The sequence below is a fragment of the Rhea pennata genome, chromosome Z, assembly GCF_028389875.1.
Source record: "Rhea pennata isolate bPtePen1 chromosome Z, bPtePen1.pri, whole genome shotgun sequence".
NCBI lineage: Eukaryota > Metazoa > Chordata > Aves > Rheiformes > Rheidae > Rhea > Rhea pennata.
The window spans coordinates 45,254,545-45,270,605 of NC_084702.1; the positions used below are offsets into that span (position 1 = coordinate 45,254,545).

At 34.6% G+C, this 16,061-nt stretch overlaps 1 protein-coding gene and 1 long non-coding RNA gene across 14 annotated transcripts in view; one reads left to right on the forward strand and one right to left on the reverse strand.

Annotated features, from left to right (window-relative positions):
- Positions 1 to 4,165: 4,165 nt before the first annotated feature.
- PPIP5K2 (diphosphoinositol pentakisphosphate kinase 2) overlaps positions 4,166 to 16,061 on the reverse strand; it is a 51,803-nt gene continuing 39,907 nt past the window's right edge. For 6 of the 13 annotated variants that reach the window (XM_062600429.1, XM_062600427.1, XM_062600426.1 and 3 more), the window contains 5 exons: positions 15,500 to 15,619; positions 14,542 to 14,604; positions 10,541 to 10,687; positions 8,871 to 8,999; positions 4,166 to 6,004 (listed from right to left, as the gene is read on the reverse strand). In XM_062600429.1, the coding sequence (XP_062456413.1) occupies positions 5,901 to 6,004; positions 8,871 to 8,999; positions 10,541 to 10,687; positions 14,542 to 14,604; positions 15,500 to 15,619 (563 nt within the window). In that variant the 3' untranslated portion in view covers positions 4,166 to 5,900. The other 7 variants (XM_062600432.1, XM_062600435.1, XM_062600434.1 and 4 more) reach the window with 5 other exon arrangements.
- Positions 12,777 to 14,490, forward strand: LOC134153892 (uncharacterized). Its single transcript, XR_009961270.1, has 3 exons — positions 12,777 to 12,861; positions 13,854 to 13,989; positions 14,080 to 14,490. It is a non-coding gene; the product is annotated as an uncharacterized LOC134153892 (long non-coding RNA).

Below are 16,061 nucleotides of genomic sequence, written 5' to 3' on the forward strand. Positions count from 1 at the left end.
AATGAAGGCTGAGCCACTGAAAGAATATGCCCTCAGTGTATTTTTTTTTCATGAATTCAATTCCAAAACCTAATAGGACAAACAGTATCTTTTATTAAATACTCAAATCTCTTTTCCGTTTCTAGAGACTGCGGTCATTATCCTGAAACTCGTATTTTGTTAGAAAGCCATAAGAACATTCAAGATAAAATACAAAGTATTTGTTTTTAGGAAAAAAACATGAAAAAAACCCACTATTCTTCAACTCACAGAATTACATAATATTAAAAATATATTTATCAAATATAAAAGAGGTAGATAAAATTAATTTTAAAATTGTAAGGCAAGTTAAACAAAAACTGGTAACAGAAGAACATATATGCCATACTGAGAACTGAGTAACAGCTTCCTAAAATTGAAATTACCTGCACAAAAACTAACACTGCAATTGAATAAGGTTGACAGTGTAACAACACTCAGAGGGATGTGGTTGAAAGAGTACTACAACTTTTGCATTGAGAAAAAAAAAGAGAAACTTGATTTTTTTAAAACAGTCAAAAGTAGCAATATTATCTATTGCCATAAGATTAATCAACTTTTGCCATCCAAAAACAAAAGCTTAGTCTTTTTTTTAAACAGATCTTAACAGGACTTTAGCTAAGTTAAAAGGAAGTATGGTGACAGTTTATTGAAAATCTAAATCAAACGTCTGAAGTGTTTAACTTAATAAAATCCCATCTTTATTTTTTATGCAGGAGTGTAAAATGAATTTTAGAGAGTATGAAAAATAATTCCTTGATTTGCTTTTTGAGCCAAATTCACTTTTAGCATAATTAAGCTGACTTCAGCAGGAATTATGGCTACTGGTGAAAGGCTGAATTTGTTTCTTTGTATCTGACAGAGGAAGTAAGTGCTGCAAAGAATGTGAAAAAGAATGTTTTAGAGCTATGTCTATTTTGCAGATGTTCAATTAGTACCTACTCTGATTCATATTGCCTCAAGAAATAATTACAACCAATCAACAAGGAAAGATGGACTGTGTCCTACACCATAATATTTAATAATTACTGAGAAAGGAAAGTAGAGTTTTACTTCTGGTTTGATTTTTCCCCTGTGCAGTTCTCTCCATTTACTGTACAAGTCAGCTTTAAAAATGACTATAGACTCTTAGTTCAAATTCATAAATAATTTAAAATATTTCCCAGACTACTGTCCCTCAAGATCATTTAAGGAGGCTTTTGAAAGAATATTTTAAGTCCGAAGATATCCCAGCCCCCCACCAAAAAGAAATTAGAAACTTTAGAAACTTTTCAAGAATTTGAAAGCAAATAAGACAGAAGGTCCAAGTGGGCTTAAAGCAGTAAAAAAAAAAAAAAAAAAAAAAAAAAAAAAAAAAAAAAGGAGTTTTAGTATTTATATAAGTATAGCAGAGTAATAAATTTATAAAATGAATAGTTATCTCCCGTTCTGGAGAGAAATGTATTACAAGAAGAGATGATTTAGTGAGACACATGTACCAAGACCAAATAGGCTTTGTTGGAAGCAAAAAGATTGCTATACTATTAGGACAATCCTTGGTCTGGTACAAAATACACATCACCCAATTATCTTATTTTCCCTTGTTGCTGATTTTTGTTCCTTTTACTGTAGAGAATGGGAATATGTAGGTGTGATGCTTCAGAAAATGGCTTTGATGGTATTTGTTTTATTTGGAGACATCAGATTATGTAGATCAAGACTGTTGCATGAAAATGGATTTCTCAAAAGTATGTTGGATAAATACATTCAGGCCAAAAATAACCTAAATATCTCCCTTTCAGGCTAATCTTGAGATACTTGCACAAAATAAGAGATTCTCTCCCCCTTTACATCTCATTTACCAAAAGAAGGAAATTCTTACTAGAAACTGTCACATACACAGTTCTGTATACATCAGAGCAGGCATCATCAAATTCGGCTCTCTTTGAAAGAGAATACCATCAGTAAACTAATGACAATTTTCAAATAGATAAAAGCTCTTTCTTTCCAATATTTTTGCAGTAGATAGGTAAATATACAGTGATGTATATCTAGCTCAGGGAAAGACAACATGATTTTAAGTCAAGTTCAGTGTTATTTCAGAAAGTTGATGCTTGCCATCCCTCAGCCATTAGTAGCAGATCATATGAAAATCTATAATTCTTAAAAATCTGGACTACAAGTCTATTTCTACTATCACAGTCATACACTATGTGGTATGGTGAAAAACTTTTCATCCATCCTTTTATTCTCTCTTGAAGCAAGGATGTATTACAATGTTTTTGTGTGAATGCAAAACCCTTCAGCTTTTTGTAAGGTTATGAGATTGCAATAGGGTGTCCACTTAGAACTACTGTCAGATATTTTTCTCCACAAGATTTTCTACCTCTTTTACAGCACGGTTGCTGTTTATATTTAGCATATCCTCTTCATCAAGGGGCTGCATTTGATGCCAGTAACACATGCACACCTAAGATTTTTCTAGTGTGAATAGAATTTGTCTCCGAAGTACAGGGCTCTCACTCAGTATCATCCAACTCACTCACTGAAGAAAGATGGACAGATCATAGAGATAAAACTGCATGTTACTGAAGACTGAGCCAGACCTCCAGCTAGATCTTTTGCCAGGAATTTTAGAGTTCAAATAATGGATTTCTGCCATTCCTAAAGGAGCTGTATTCATTTTGACAGCAGCAATCTTTAAAATGATGAGTTAATTGCTGAGAGGTACTACACTGCACTCTGGTCTAGAATTAGAATATATTTATAGATAGAAGTTTAAAATGTTTATTTTTTACTAGGCATCTGTTTTCCAAAGTAAAATACCTATGACTGCTTTGTTATCGCATCAGTTTTTGTATTTGTGACCAGAAGATGGTTGTTTTGAAGAACTTTGTCAAGATAAGCAAAGGGAGACAAGAAATAAGCATTCAAAAATATTCACTGAAATACATCCTTTCCATAAAAACAAGCAAAATTAAAGCCATTATTAAAAAAGAAAAAGAACAGAAACAGATAAATAACTGGATTTAAAAGTAGCCTTCTTTTCTTCCACCACTTCTTTCAGAACAGACTTTTTGGAACAGTCGTTGCCACTTTTATCAACTTACAGGCCTATCAACACTACAGTTGCTGTTAACTATAAAGAAAAACTATACAGGGAATAGGACATTTCAAAATACAAGTGAAACCTTAAACTGCCCTGTCTACTAGATGAGAGAACACAGCACTAAATCCCTGCATTCTGCCACGTGTGTATTCTAGTGCTTTGATGCAGCTCTTAGTCTTTGCTGTGTCCCAAGCCTTCTGTTGCTTTCCTTTAACCTCTACTGGTCTTGACACCATTGATCAGTCCCGTATGGACAGTTTGTACACACTTCTAGATGGCCCCTCTTCCCCTTTCCCTATGCTACTTTATATGTTTTCCCACTAAACTGAAGTATGACTGCACCTCCACTTTCCCTTAACAAATTTCACTTATTAGCATGGTTATACAGAAAACTCAAATTTATGTCTTTATTCCATTTTAAAAACGTAAAACAGATAATACAAGACTTTTAAAAAATTGTCTATGATTAAAGAAACATTTTTGGATTTTGCTCCAAGAGATCTCTGGTAAAGATGCTTCATTTTTGAAGGAAATACTAAATGTTTACTTCAATTACGTATCAGGGTGGTAGTACTTCAGTAATTACAGCCATATTCAAGCACTGACTTTCTCTGAACTTAATCTTTGACACCTCTTAATTGTCATATCTGGTAGGAACAGTGCATACAGTGCAAAGGTTAATGGGAGAGGGAGTCTAACTGCCTACATAAACTGGACCAAGATAGCTTCTGAAGTTCAGAACACTCAGCCTGATGATACAGCCCACGCTCTTCCTTATTGCCAGAGTAGTAAAAGGAAACAGAAGTGCTCACAGTTGTTACATACTTAGTGTTACCATCAAGACCTTTAAAAAGTGCTGCAGAATAAGTCACTGTTCAGTCTACTTTGTTGAGGACTGTTTTCAACAATACAGAATGATAAACCCGAATTTCTTATAAGCTCTTTCACCCACCCCCAAGAGAAATTATGGTTTATTTGTATATTAAAAGCTTACTCTTCTCCACTGAGACTACTCAATGTACTTCAAATATACTTGTAAAAGAGAAAGCAAAATGGACAGAAGTTGCCAGTGACTTTGTTTTTATTTAGGAGCACATAAAAAAAAGTTATGCCACAGCTTTGGTTGACTGGAATGATATGCATACTTAAGTTTTAACAGTATTTTTTTAAAAAAACAGTAAACATAACATGTACATTCAGTTGTATGCAGGACAAACACTGTCAACACCACATTTACACTATAGAAAATGAAATGTTTTTAGTACAGAGCTGTGAAACCCTTCATATTTTTGGTATTTACAGGTATTCCATAGAATTAACTTGTTCAAGCCATTTCATGTATAGTCAGTTTAAACACTCAGACTCTGTGGCAGGGTGAACATAATTACAGTTGCACCGACTCTGAAAAAGAGCAAGAGTCTTACTTGCTTAAAAATACTACTTTGAAGCTGTATCTTCTGCAATGTGAAAGGAATTATCTAACTTGTAGCTTATGAAGTCAATTAATAATCAGCTGCTTGAACTTACAGGAGTGGACAATATTTTGCATACATTTGGGATAGTTATAAACATTAAAAAATTTGTCATGCCACAGATAATCACAAGAACCGCTGAAACAGGATAATTACTCCACATAAACCAATCACTCAAAGCACCACTGACTTACTAAAGTTTCTCACAGCTCTTGTAAGATCTTAGTGACTTTTAATGAGAGCTGTTGACAACCACTGAATTAGGAGAGAGGTATGAAAATCCCAATGGGGCCATCCTGAAGCCTGAGTATTCTGTTACATGTTGTAACATTACACATTGAGTTCTGGTAGGACCGCACTCTCTCTCTGCTCTGAAGGGCTGGTAATAAAGCACAGATGGGATATTTACAATTTTCAGGATAAATTTACTAGCAGACCAGCTGTAACCATTTCTCTTTTTATAAACCCTGTGTTTTAATGTCACCTTTTTGTACAAACATTCGGCAAAGCAAATAAAACTGTCCTTTTAGTAAACAAAAGATTTTTTTGATAAAAACATATAAAAGACAATTTTATCTGCTGGATGATATACAGGTTACCCACATATAAGCATGAATGCTAAACAACAAAAGAGACTGTATATTAGAATGTTATAGGTCTGATGTAAACATAGAATAAAAGTAGACTCAAAAATGAAAATAACATTAACTCACTCCATTATGCTTAACTATTGCAGCATATATAATACAAAATCATTCAAATGCAGAAAACACCTGCTTACTTCAAAAACAGGCAGAGTGATTTCTTTGGAAATGTAGTTAAATTAAAAAAAGAAAGGCGAAAAAGAAAAAAAGAAAAGACAAAGCTGCAAGCAAAGACATGTGTTACCTTACAGCCCCAAAAGAAACTCACAGACAAATTATAAACTCCTGAAAATAGAAGTTTATAATGACAACACATAATGCTTCATTACAGTGGCATCAAGAATGCCACTATAACATACCACTGGATTGATATTTTCTTTTCTTTTTTTTTTTTTTTGTGTACAGTAAATATTTGAAGACACCAAAAAGGTTCTTGTGCAGTTTATCAAGCTGATAAATAAATGTTTCCTTAAATGTTTTAAAAAATGAGAAGAGATCTTTGACCTAGATATGTAGAGTGCACACTAGCTGTCTGTAGTCAATATGGGGTTAAGTGTGCTATGAAATGCGGACATGAATGGCTTTTGAAAGCTCAATCATCATTTAGTTTGTTTCTCTACAACCAAATGCACACTGAAGAACTGTTTAAGAAGCTGCTTCCAATTTCTCTGATCAACTTCATTTCTTCTCAAAAAGAGTTTCATCTCCAATTTCTACATCTAGTGAGGCTTCTTCAAGAGATAACTTAGCATTAGATACACAACCAGAAGATCCACTGGTAGCTGTGAAGGCAAAGAAAGACGTTTTATACACAAGAACATCCACGCTAAAAAGGCAAAAAAGAAAAAGTCAAAGCAAATGCAACAAAAGTTACCTAGCACAGAAACACACACAACGCTACAATAAGCAGCAGATCTTAAAGATGTATTAAAATTATACATTTAGCAATCCACCACCATTAAAAACTCATACCATCACTTAAACAGCAAAACCACTCCAAAATCACACACGTCAGTAGGATAAATATTGAATTTTACAAAGTCAGACTAACAGCAGAAAGAACACATTTTAATAGATAAACCAGATGACTTGAAAACCCTAGAAAGCAAGAAATTAACTAAGAACAGAAAAGTCAAAGCTGGTAGAGGTAGGAAAAAAAAATCTTGCGAGTTGCAAAACAAAAAAAATTGTTTTAAGTGTAAACTGCTGGACAGCATTTTAGAAAGATCTATGTATCTAAAAAACCCCAATAACAACAAAAACTCTTTAGCTATTTTAGATAGGCACTGAACATTACCTTTACAATTTCTTATTCCTAAAATATTGAACTAAAGCTGGTAACCTGATGGGCCAATGTGTTTAAATTACATTATCTTAAAAGCATTTCTTCCTACATCTGGAATGTAGAAACAGGCACAACTTTTAGATTCATGCATTTATACATGGGCTTGCAGGGGAAATCTTAGAAAAAGCTCAATCACCTAACAAAAGCTAACCTAACAAAGCTGCCACATACAGCACCCTCACTGAAGCAGCAAGGATTTCAGTGCTCCAAACAATTTCTTCTAAGCAGAAAATAAAAAATAACTCCAGAAAGCCTATTAAAAAGGAAGGATGAAGACTTAAGGGAATCACCAAATCTTGTGAGAACACAAAGAAAGATAAGGGAATGGGCAAGAAGGACCAAATAAGGCATGTCCTGAAGAGCAAAACAGCTTTGTTTGTTAAGGAGATAGCTGTTTAGAAATATAACAGGGACTATAGGCCCTGTTTTCAACTTTTCCTATAGAATATTCTCAAAATTCTACTGACCTTTCCCAAGGAAAAGTTTCTAACATAGGGAAATCTATGCAAAAGTATTATAATTTAAAAAAAGGAAAGAAAAAGGAAAGTAATAAAGATCAGTGTTGACCTTCAAACTCCATGACCAAATAGAGAGGAAAGTTCCTTCAGAGTAGCCTTGACAAGCTCGTTTAGAACTGCAGGGCTGTCTCTAATGAGACCAGAAATGCCATCTGACCTTGTTCGGGATGCCCTCAAAGCAGCACAAATGTCCAAAAGCAGACAGCAGGACTGGCTGCCAGTTCAAATTGCACATATTAGACAGTCATAATGTTATCAGCTGCTTTAACCAAAGTCTGGTCACACAGCTCTATGGTATAAATGGTAAGCTCTGACTAGCTTGATTTTTTTAAAAAATGTGCAAACAAAAATAGATTTACTCTACATGACATAGAGGATACTGCCTGGAGACTGGCATTGAGATAAAGAGCTGAGGGAATTATCTTCCTCTCATCATGTCACGTTTTCAACAAAACAGTATAGACCCAAGTATCACAGAAAGGAGAATAAGGAACTTCCTAATAGATGCTATAGCATACTTCCTACAAGATGTACTTACACATCTTCAAATATTAGTATCTTTAAGAGAATCTTTTATCTAGTAGCTTCTTCTCTGTTTAAAAAAGCATCGTTTGGTATTATAATTTTTACTGTTGGAGACATGTTATCCTATCTACTTAGTACTTAGCTTTAAAAAAAAAATCCTCTGTTTAAATAAGCATTGTTTGTCATTATAACTTTCACTGTTGCAGACAAGCCACCCTATTTACTTAGCACTGGTACTAAGCTAATAGAAATTCCCCAGATATACTACTAAAGCAAATGCACAATTATTTTTATCTGAACATACACTTTCAAAATCAGACCCACCTTTGGCTGAAACCAATAAAAGTCTGGGATATAAACAAACTAGGGGGCATCCACAAACAGCATAACTCAAAGGAAAGGAAAAAATCAAACACGGTCATGTTATCAGTTTCAAGTCAAAAAAAAAGGTCAAAAATTAACTTTAGGGGTTTTTAAAGTTCTTTTTCAAGTACTATTGCAAATTCCAGGACCATATGCCAATGAGCAGCAACATATCAAAGTATTCATATGAAAAAAGAAATAAAAAGAAAAAATAAAAAGGAAGCTTTTAACTGTAATCACACACACACACACTCTCTGCTTACGTGTACAACATTTAATCAGTAAAGAAGGTGCATCTTGTGTGTGCAGTCAGCTAATGTTGTTATCAAAGCATTAAAAAAACCCGAATCATTTTCTTTTGATCTGTTTTTCTTCTTCTTTTTTAATTTCTGTATCTACAAGCTCTGTGAGGAATCCTGCCTTTCAGCAATCAATTTCAACATGCATAGCATCAAGTATTTGAATTACCCGGTTAATTTTTCTTCCTTTTCCCATTTTGTAAATAGCAATTTTCAGTTAGGAATTTTTTTGGTCCATTACTACTATTCACATTAGCAATTCTGCCATTTAAGTGAATACGTTTCCTCTGTTCATCTCATTAAGATATACCTGGAAATACTGACATACTTAAAAGCAAAACAAGACAAAAAAGTCAAGAATTTTCAGACCACAACATTTCTTTCAAACACTTCAGAACATAAGAGAAAGCAACTACTAACAAAGTTTCACTAGCAGAAGTACACGGGCAATGCTATGAGTTCTAGATGACTACTAAAATGATCTCACCTACATAGATAAGGAATGCTATGCAATAGCTGCCCTGAGAAATTATGCAATATTGAAGAAAAAAATATCACTAGAAGTAATTAAGTTAGCTATTCTACCTTACATACTTACATGTGGTTGGTTTCTCTATTGCTAGCCTTTCAGGCAAAACTTCAAGTGGTGTTGGCTGAATTTTTGCAGGGGTGTATGTATTTAAAGAAACTTTTCTTCCTGACAGTGGACTCATATAAATTGGAGAAGCTGAAATGGGGGAGAGGGAAGATACACATCACAAATATTAAAAATATCATATTAGCAAAATGCTAAAAATAGTAGTCACAGACCCTTGTATCTGCCTAGTACTACAGAAGTCTTAGCCATAAACCCTGCAAGTCAGCCACCGATTTTTGACACTTGTGTCAAAACTTCAAAGCATGAAAGACAAAAATCTCCTTTTTACCTCAAAAAGTGACATGACAGCATCTTTGGCAGTGTGAAGCTAAGCCAAATTTCAATAATGGTTGCCTTTCCAGAAGACACTGGCAACAGAATTAGTGCTACTTCTCACGGGTTATGGCAATGCCATGGGAACTGACATGTAGTCCAAAAGGTCTAAGAAACAGCCATACGACACATCACTCTCTAGACAACTCCCAAATGTGGTAAGAAAGCAGAGGGATCTATATACAGATTAGCTCTACCTAAGCAGAACTGTGACAGTTCTGCTTGCCAAACCACCCCAATAGTATGACTTTATTTTTTTTTTTTAAAGTATTTTTTCCTGTTGTGAACTGTAAATTCTTAATTACTTTTAAAAGAGACATCATCTTTCCAAATCCTAAGCAGTGTAACAGAACATTTTAAATACCTAAGAACTTTAACATAAGCTTCCCTGATTTGTTTTTCAATAACATAAGTTTTCTTAGGTTATCTTCATTCTCAGATGTAAGAAACTCAGACAATCAAATTAGCTGCTGATACACATCTAAAGCATAAAATCCTAAAATATCAGAAAGGAGCAAAACCCCTAGCATTTATATCACTTTTGTATCAGTACTAGCACACACAAGTTTTCATCAAAAGCATGATTCTTTAAACATTTCCTCAAGACAACTCTGTTTTTCTACTCACCTGTCACACAAATTACAACCATCCTAATAAACAGTAAATGTGAACTAACTGAAAACAGTTTCCAGAGAAACAGCAGGAGAATCACAATGGGAAAGGATCTTCCCACACACATGCATGTGTACAGAATGCAGTTCGCATCTCCTTTCAAGATCACATAAACGTGAAACATGCAGCACAGCCCATTAAAAAAAAAAGTAATTGCAAGGCACTCTGCATGTGAAACACCAAATAATATTGAAAGACACAGGACATAACAGCGTTAGAAGATATAAAAAGCAACACTATTCTGCTGAGGTTACTGCCAGTACAGTGGTACAGTACGAAGCTGGAAGTGCATGCTCAGTGTTAGTAAAAAGCATTCCCTGTAATCCAACTGGAATTAATCTGGACATTATCAAGAAGTTCTTAATGTGAGGAAATAAACTTATTAGTATTTCATAAAATTTTTGGTTTATTATACCAATTAATTCATTGTCAGACATTACTTCAGTGGATTACGATAATGTGCACATAGGAAGAAGATACCTCAAAAATTAAAATTACAGTTAATCTATATTGTCCCCCCCCTTTTCTCTTTTAAAATAAGCAATATTCTTAGTTTATTCATTTGCTATAAAATACTGGAAAGATGAACTAGACAATATCTAACAATTTAAGATGAGCATAATTACAACTAAAAGCAGTACATGTCTCCTGTAGATTTTCACTTGATGGAGCAGCAACAGAGGCAAGAAATTCATCCACCTGCTTTAAAGACAGGGAATTGTGTAGGGTTTCCAAAGGGCAAATAGAAGGCACCATGGAATACAGTTCAAAACCTGCAAAAAATAAAAAATAAGAAGAGATTTCCAAACATAAGATAGGATTTTAAACTATTGCATGGGCAAGCATTAATGCATAAAACAAAATACTTACTTAAAAATCAATACATGCAGACATAATAGTCTTGAAATCATGACATTAATAGAACACGGAGTTGAAAAAAGGTGGGCCGATTTCCAAAATATACTAAACTCAAAGTACCACATAGCATACCACAGGATACAAGTCTCATGTACACATGAATTGGTCTATGAACAGTAAACTTTACTTTCAAGTCAGTTCATGAAGAATAACTTTCCTTTAAAATTAAATCACACACAAAAAAAAAAAAAAAGAAAGAAAGAAAAGTAGTATTTTTCCTACTCATTCTCAGACATGGCAGAACACTGAACAGCTAACTCATTCATGCAAATGAAGTAGGACAGCTATGTTGTGAACAGCTAGCTGAGACAGAAGAGCTAAAAATGCTAGAACTCCCAACGAGAAAAGTTTGCAGAAGTCGCCTTCTATCATCTCGAGTATTCTGTGAAAACCACTACTTGCACTTGTATATTTTGAGGTTACATGTTTTAACTTTGTAAGACAGATTTACACCTACCTTTATGCATTTAAAATCAGTACTTAAAACACTAAATGCTTTGTATAATATTAGAACAGGTAAGTATACCAAACCAAAAATCTAAAAATTTACTGGACTCTACTTACCTACATTAGTACTAACCATAAACCAACCATGCATATTTGTATTACTAACATATCAAAAAGCATTCAAACACATCCTGGCATAAAATTGCATTTTTATAAACTGATGCAAGCTTGATTATTCAATGAACAGCTCTCTTCACCCAATTGCATTTCAAAGAGGAAAATGTGTCCATTAGCATTTTCATATACAGCTGTAACATTACAAGTTTGCAATTCAATATTGTAAATATGTAGTTGCTACATTTCTTTTAAGATATTTAAATGAAGAAACAATAGTTAATGAAATAATGTTTAGAATTTCAGTTCAAGGTACATTTTTTTTTAGAGATAGTAATATAACTGTGAACTATTCCCTCCCACAAAATAATAAGCATCAGTATTCCTCTGATATCCAATGTTCCCCATCTGCTCCTCATTTAGAAATTTACGTAGAAAAAAAAATAACTTCATGAAATTTCAACCCAAGAATGTCTGTATTTATATTTGGATCCATCATGGTCCTGCTAAAATTGGAAGGAGAGCCACTCCAGATATACAATCAACTGAAGTGTGCTTGTGTCAGCTTCACTTATACTACAAATAAAACATTGCATTTCAGGGAAACCTCAGTTTTCATGTGCAAAAGAAACACCAACACATTCTTCATTTGTATTTGTTCTTAAAAAGACAGCAGCTAAGCTTCAGTGTAAGCACTAAAAAAAATGTTTGGCATACATGTTAATATTCTATATAACTATGCATGCATGCAAAGCGCAAACCCTTTCTTTGCATTACTGTAAGATACACAAGATTTCTCTCTTTACCCTGAAAGAAGTGTTGCCATCAGTTGAATAAGGATTTATTTTTTTTTAATCTTGCTTCTGCAAAGAATGCAGTGGGACAATGTCAGGTTAATTTTTTAAATATCTAATATATGTTTCAGTGCAATGTTACAGAAAACTATAAAGACAGACCCACTTCCGTTAGCAAAACGAAACAAAAAAATCCTTTTAAGAACCCATCTCTATCTCCAGGCTTGTGTTTAGTTTTGGGAACTTTATCAGACAGCCGTACCCCAAAACAATGTTATAAAATTTTTGCATCAGAAGGGATATGGCTTAAACAGATGCCATGAAAACCTACCTAACGTGTTTTATTTGAATTTTTTATGACAAATTATAAGTATTTAATGAATTTGAGAAACATATTCAAATATCCTAAGGCAGAGAAGCCTGACAGTATCCCTTTAGCAAAGCGATTTCCTGCAAGCTAGCAGCCCTTGCGTTTCGGCTACATTTACTCTTCAGGCACAGTCCCCTTCAAAGTGCAAGGCAACGAAAGGGTTAACGCAGCATTTCAGAGCCGCCCTGCTGTCTCACATTTAAGAGCTGGAGAGACCTACCACGGGAGCCTAGAAATTCCGCAGAGGAATCGGACCAGCACCTAAAGAGGTGTGGGTGTTCTGCACAGAGGCCCAGAAAACAAGGTAAAGCACTGTCAGAAGAAACTTGTTTCACCATGTTCCTTGAACTAAAGATGAGGGGGAAGGGGAAATCTGTGAAATGAGTTAGAAGGTGCAAACAGAAAAGTAAGGAAGAGAGAGTGAGAGGGACAGAGAGAATCAAAATGAGAGTCCAGAGGACAGACAAAATGACGCCTGTATGTACGTCTGTTAGTAGGGAACTCCTAGAAACCTGTACTATGTTTAGGTTTCATAGGAGCTCATACAGCATGCATTATCTTGTGGAAGATGTGTGGTAAAACATCTGTATTAAATGAATCAGAACAGTCAGTGCATTCGTTAAAAGTAATTTAGATGGATCTATTTAAAGAATGCAGTCACAAAGGAGTGCTAAATGGAACAGAAAGTAATCCAACTATTAGACATTATATTCAAATGCAGTTCTTACTTTCTGATTTTGTAATGTCTGGAAATAGTATCTGATTAGATTCTAAAGATAAAAAATAGGTTCCTATATTTCGTATTTGAAAGAGAACACTAGAGTTCACCCTTTCAGATCAAATACAAGCTTACTAGTATTGTTTCAGCCTTATTATACCAGTTTTCCTTCAAGAAACACCGCAGTGCAACTCGCTATGGATTCCAAATGAATACAGTAAAGTAGCAATTTGCTTCACTACAAAACGAAGGAAACACTCACTTTTCTTCAACCTCACTCCTAAACAAGTGCATTTCAAATCTAACACGACAATGCTGATGCTTTTCACTGCACTTTCAACGGCAGCATCATCACTCCACTTAGCCAGCAGTCGTGCACTTTAAAAAGAAATCTGGAAAAGCTACATTAAGACCTGGTGAATGCTGAAGACAGAGTCTGGTTTCCATGAACAGGATATATTTGGGGCCTATTTAATCACGTAGAAAGTTAGGCGCGAAATATTTTGCTGAGGAAGAGAAAGATATACACCTCTCTCCTGTGTGCTAAACCAGACTTTTTTTTTTTTTTTTAATGGTAGACTGAAGACAAGTTAACTCTCACCCTTGAAGTTCAAGTGGTCAATGCAAATGAGAGGAAACCCTCTCACTGTGATTTTTTTCGTGCAATATTTAAATAATTTGCACACCTGAGGAACAGAGGAGAAGTATGCTCAGGTAAATTTTTTGTTCATTGATAGATGTTGCAATTTAGTAGGAATGGAACCAAAGCTTCTGCTTTACTTTTTTTTTTTTTTTTTAATTTAGTGTCACGTCAAGAAGGTAGTCATAAAATCCATTTGTCAACTCTGTTTTTGGAATGAGGAAGGAAATAGCTCAACAGAAGGAAGACAAAGAAGAAGCAGCAGCAGCTATCAAGAGGTATATGCCCAATAAAGATCAGATGTAACTCTTTATCTTGTATTATACAGTCGGATCACATAAGAAATTGGGGAGAATAATTTACTAGAGATCATGATTAACAGTAGCATTTCAATTTTTCAAAGATTTTTCTGATGAATGAATTTTGATGTTATATTTATACTAATGAATGGTAAAGAAGAGATTTAGGATATCTAATGATTACAAATATATTTTGAGTTGTGCTTGAAGTTAGGAACAACAGATGGTTGGATGATACTGTACACCCCATATTTGAAATAAAAATAAAAGGGATGAAGCAAGGAACCTTTTGTTTTTGTTTTTGTTTAAAATAAAAGCAAAACGTACCATTGGTTGGGTGTCGAGCAAATGAGATAGAAAACCTTTTAACAGCAGAACCGCGTGTGGTGTCTGAGAAAGAGAAAAACAGGTACCTGAAATTCGTAACAGCTACCAAAAGAGAGACATTTTAAAAAAGGAGAGGAAGACGAAAGAAAAGAGGAAAAAAAAAAAAAAAAAAAAAAAAGATGAGGTGTTAGAACTGAATGGCATGCAGAGGGGACCAGGAAAAGGGGCTAAAATCTAAATAGAGGTTAAAAGAAGAAAGTTTGGGCTGTTGGTAACTACAAGATGTGTAATGAAGTGTATGAAAACAAGCAGAATGAGCTGGTGATTCTGGCATACGAGGTTATATTAGGTTAGAGTTGAACATTGAGTAGTGAATTTTGGGGGAGAACAGCATGAATACTGTTTCACCTCAATGTTAAAGGTATTTACATTCTATGATCTTTTGAAAGAATTTCTGTTCTACCCCGGATTATACAAAACAGAAAATCTCCTGCTCTTTTGTAAGCCAAACCCCACCAGAGAAGAGTCAGGAATCCTAAAATTTTCACCGTAAGTATTTTAAAGTTATTAGTTTATCATTTCTCTCATTCACTGTATATGCTCTAAGCAATTTATTTCAAGATCAATAAGAAATGATTGAACCAGAAGCTTAAAATGAGAAAAAGAATTTCAAAACTATAATTTTAATGTATTGAAAAAATGCACTTGCTGAAATCTCTTGGCATGTATTACAAGTCTGTGAGCTAATGTTCAATCCAAGATGGTAACAAGAATTAACTATGCTATTAAGTTAAACATAAGCAAGCTATGGGAAATAAAGAAGCAACAGAAACTCGTACAATTAATACTGAGGCAAAGGATTCTAGGATTCCATTAAAATCAGTAACCTAGGATTTATCTTTAGAAGTTTAATGTGGCACATGGGTTTGTGCGTGCATGTGCGAGAGTGTGCACATACCATCTATGAAGCCAGAAGAAGTCAGCTTTTTACGATGAGTACGAGCATAATCCTGTAGGTTAGGTGCACTTGAAGAACCCCCGAGCACTGAGGTGCTAAACAGGCCCGCACAGTGAGACCCTGATGGGAGTTAGAGAAAATACATACAACAACCAGGTGTTCGTCCATTCACATTGGGGATGCATGCAGCATGCAAGCACAGGGCTCTTACCACACAAAAGGCAGCTTTTGGCAGTGCCTTGGACAGGTTCACAATATGCTTGTAATGTCAAAGTGGTACTTGTAGGCTGAAACTATCATAATTTATTGTGCTTCTACTCATGACACAGCACCCTCTGCTATATGTGCAGAGAGGACTGACTTTAACAAAGTGACTTCATATCCTGTTTTCAGGTTTGGTAAAGAAAAGTTACCAGTTAGCATCAATGTAAACATAATCAAAACAACAAAACAAAACCAAGATGATGATGCAAAAGTGGTGGGCTTTAAAACTTGTGGTCCTGAAAAAAAATTAAAAAAAATGGAAAATACTGCTCTTTGCTTTCATCCAAATCAACCTTTG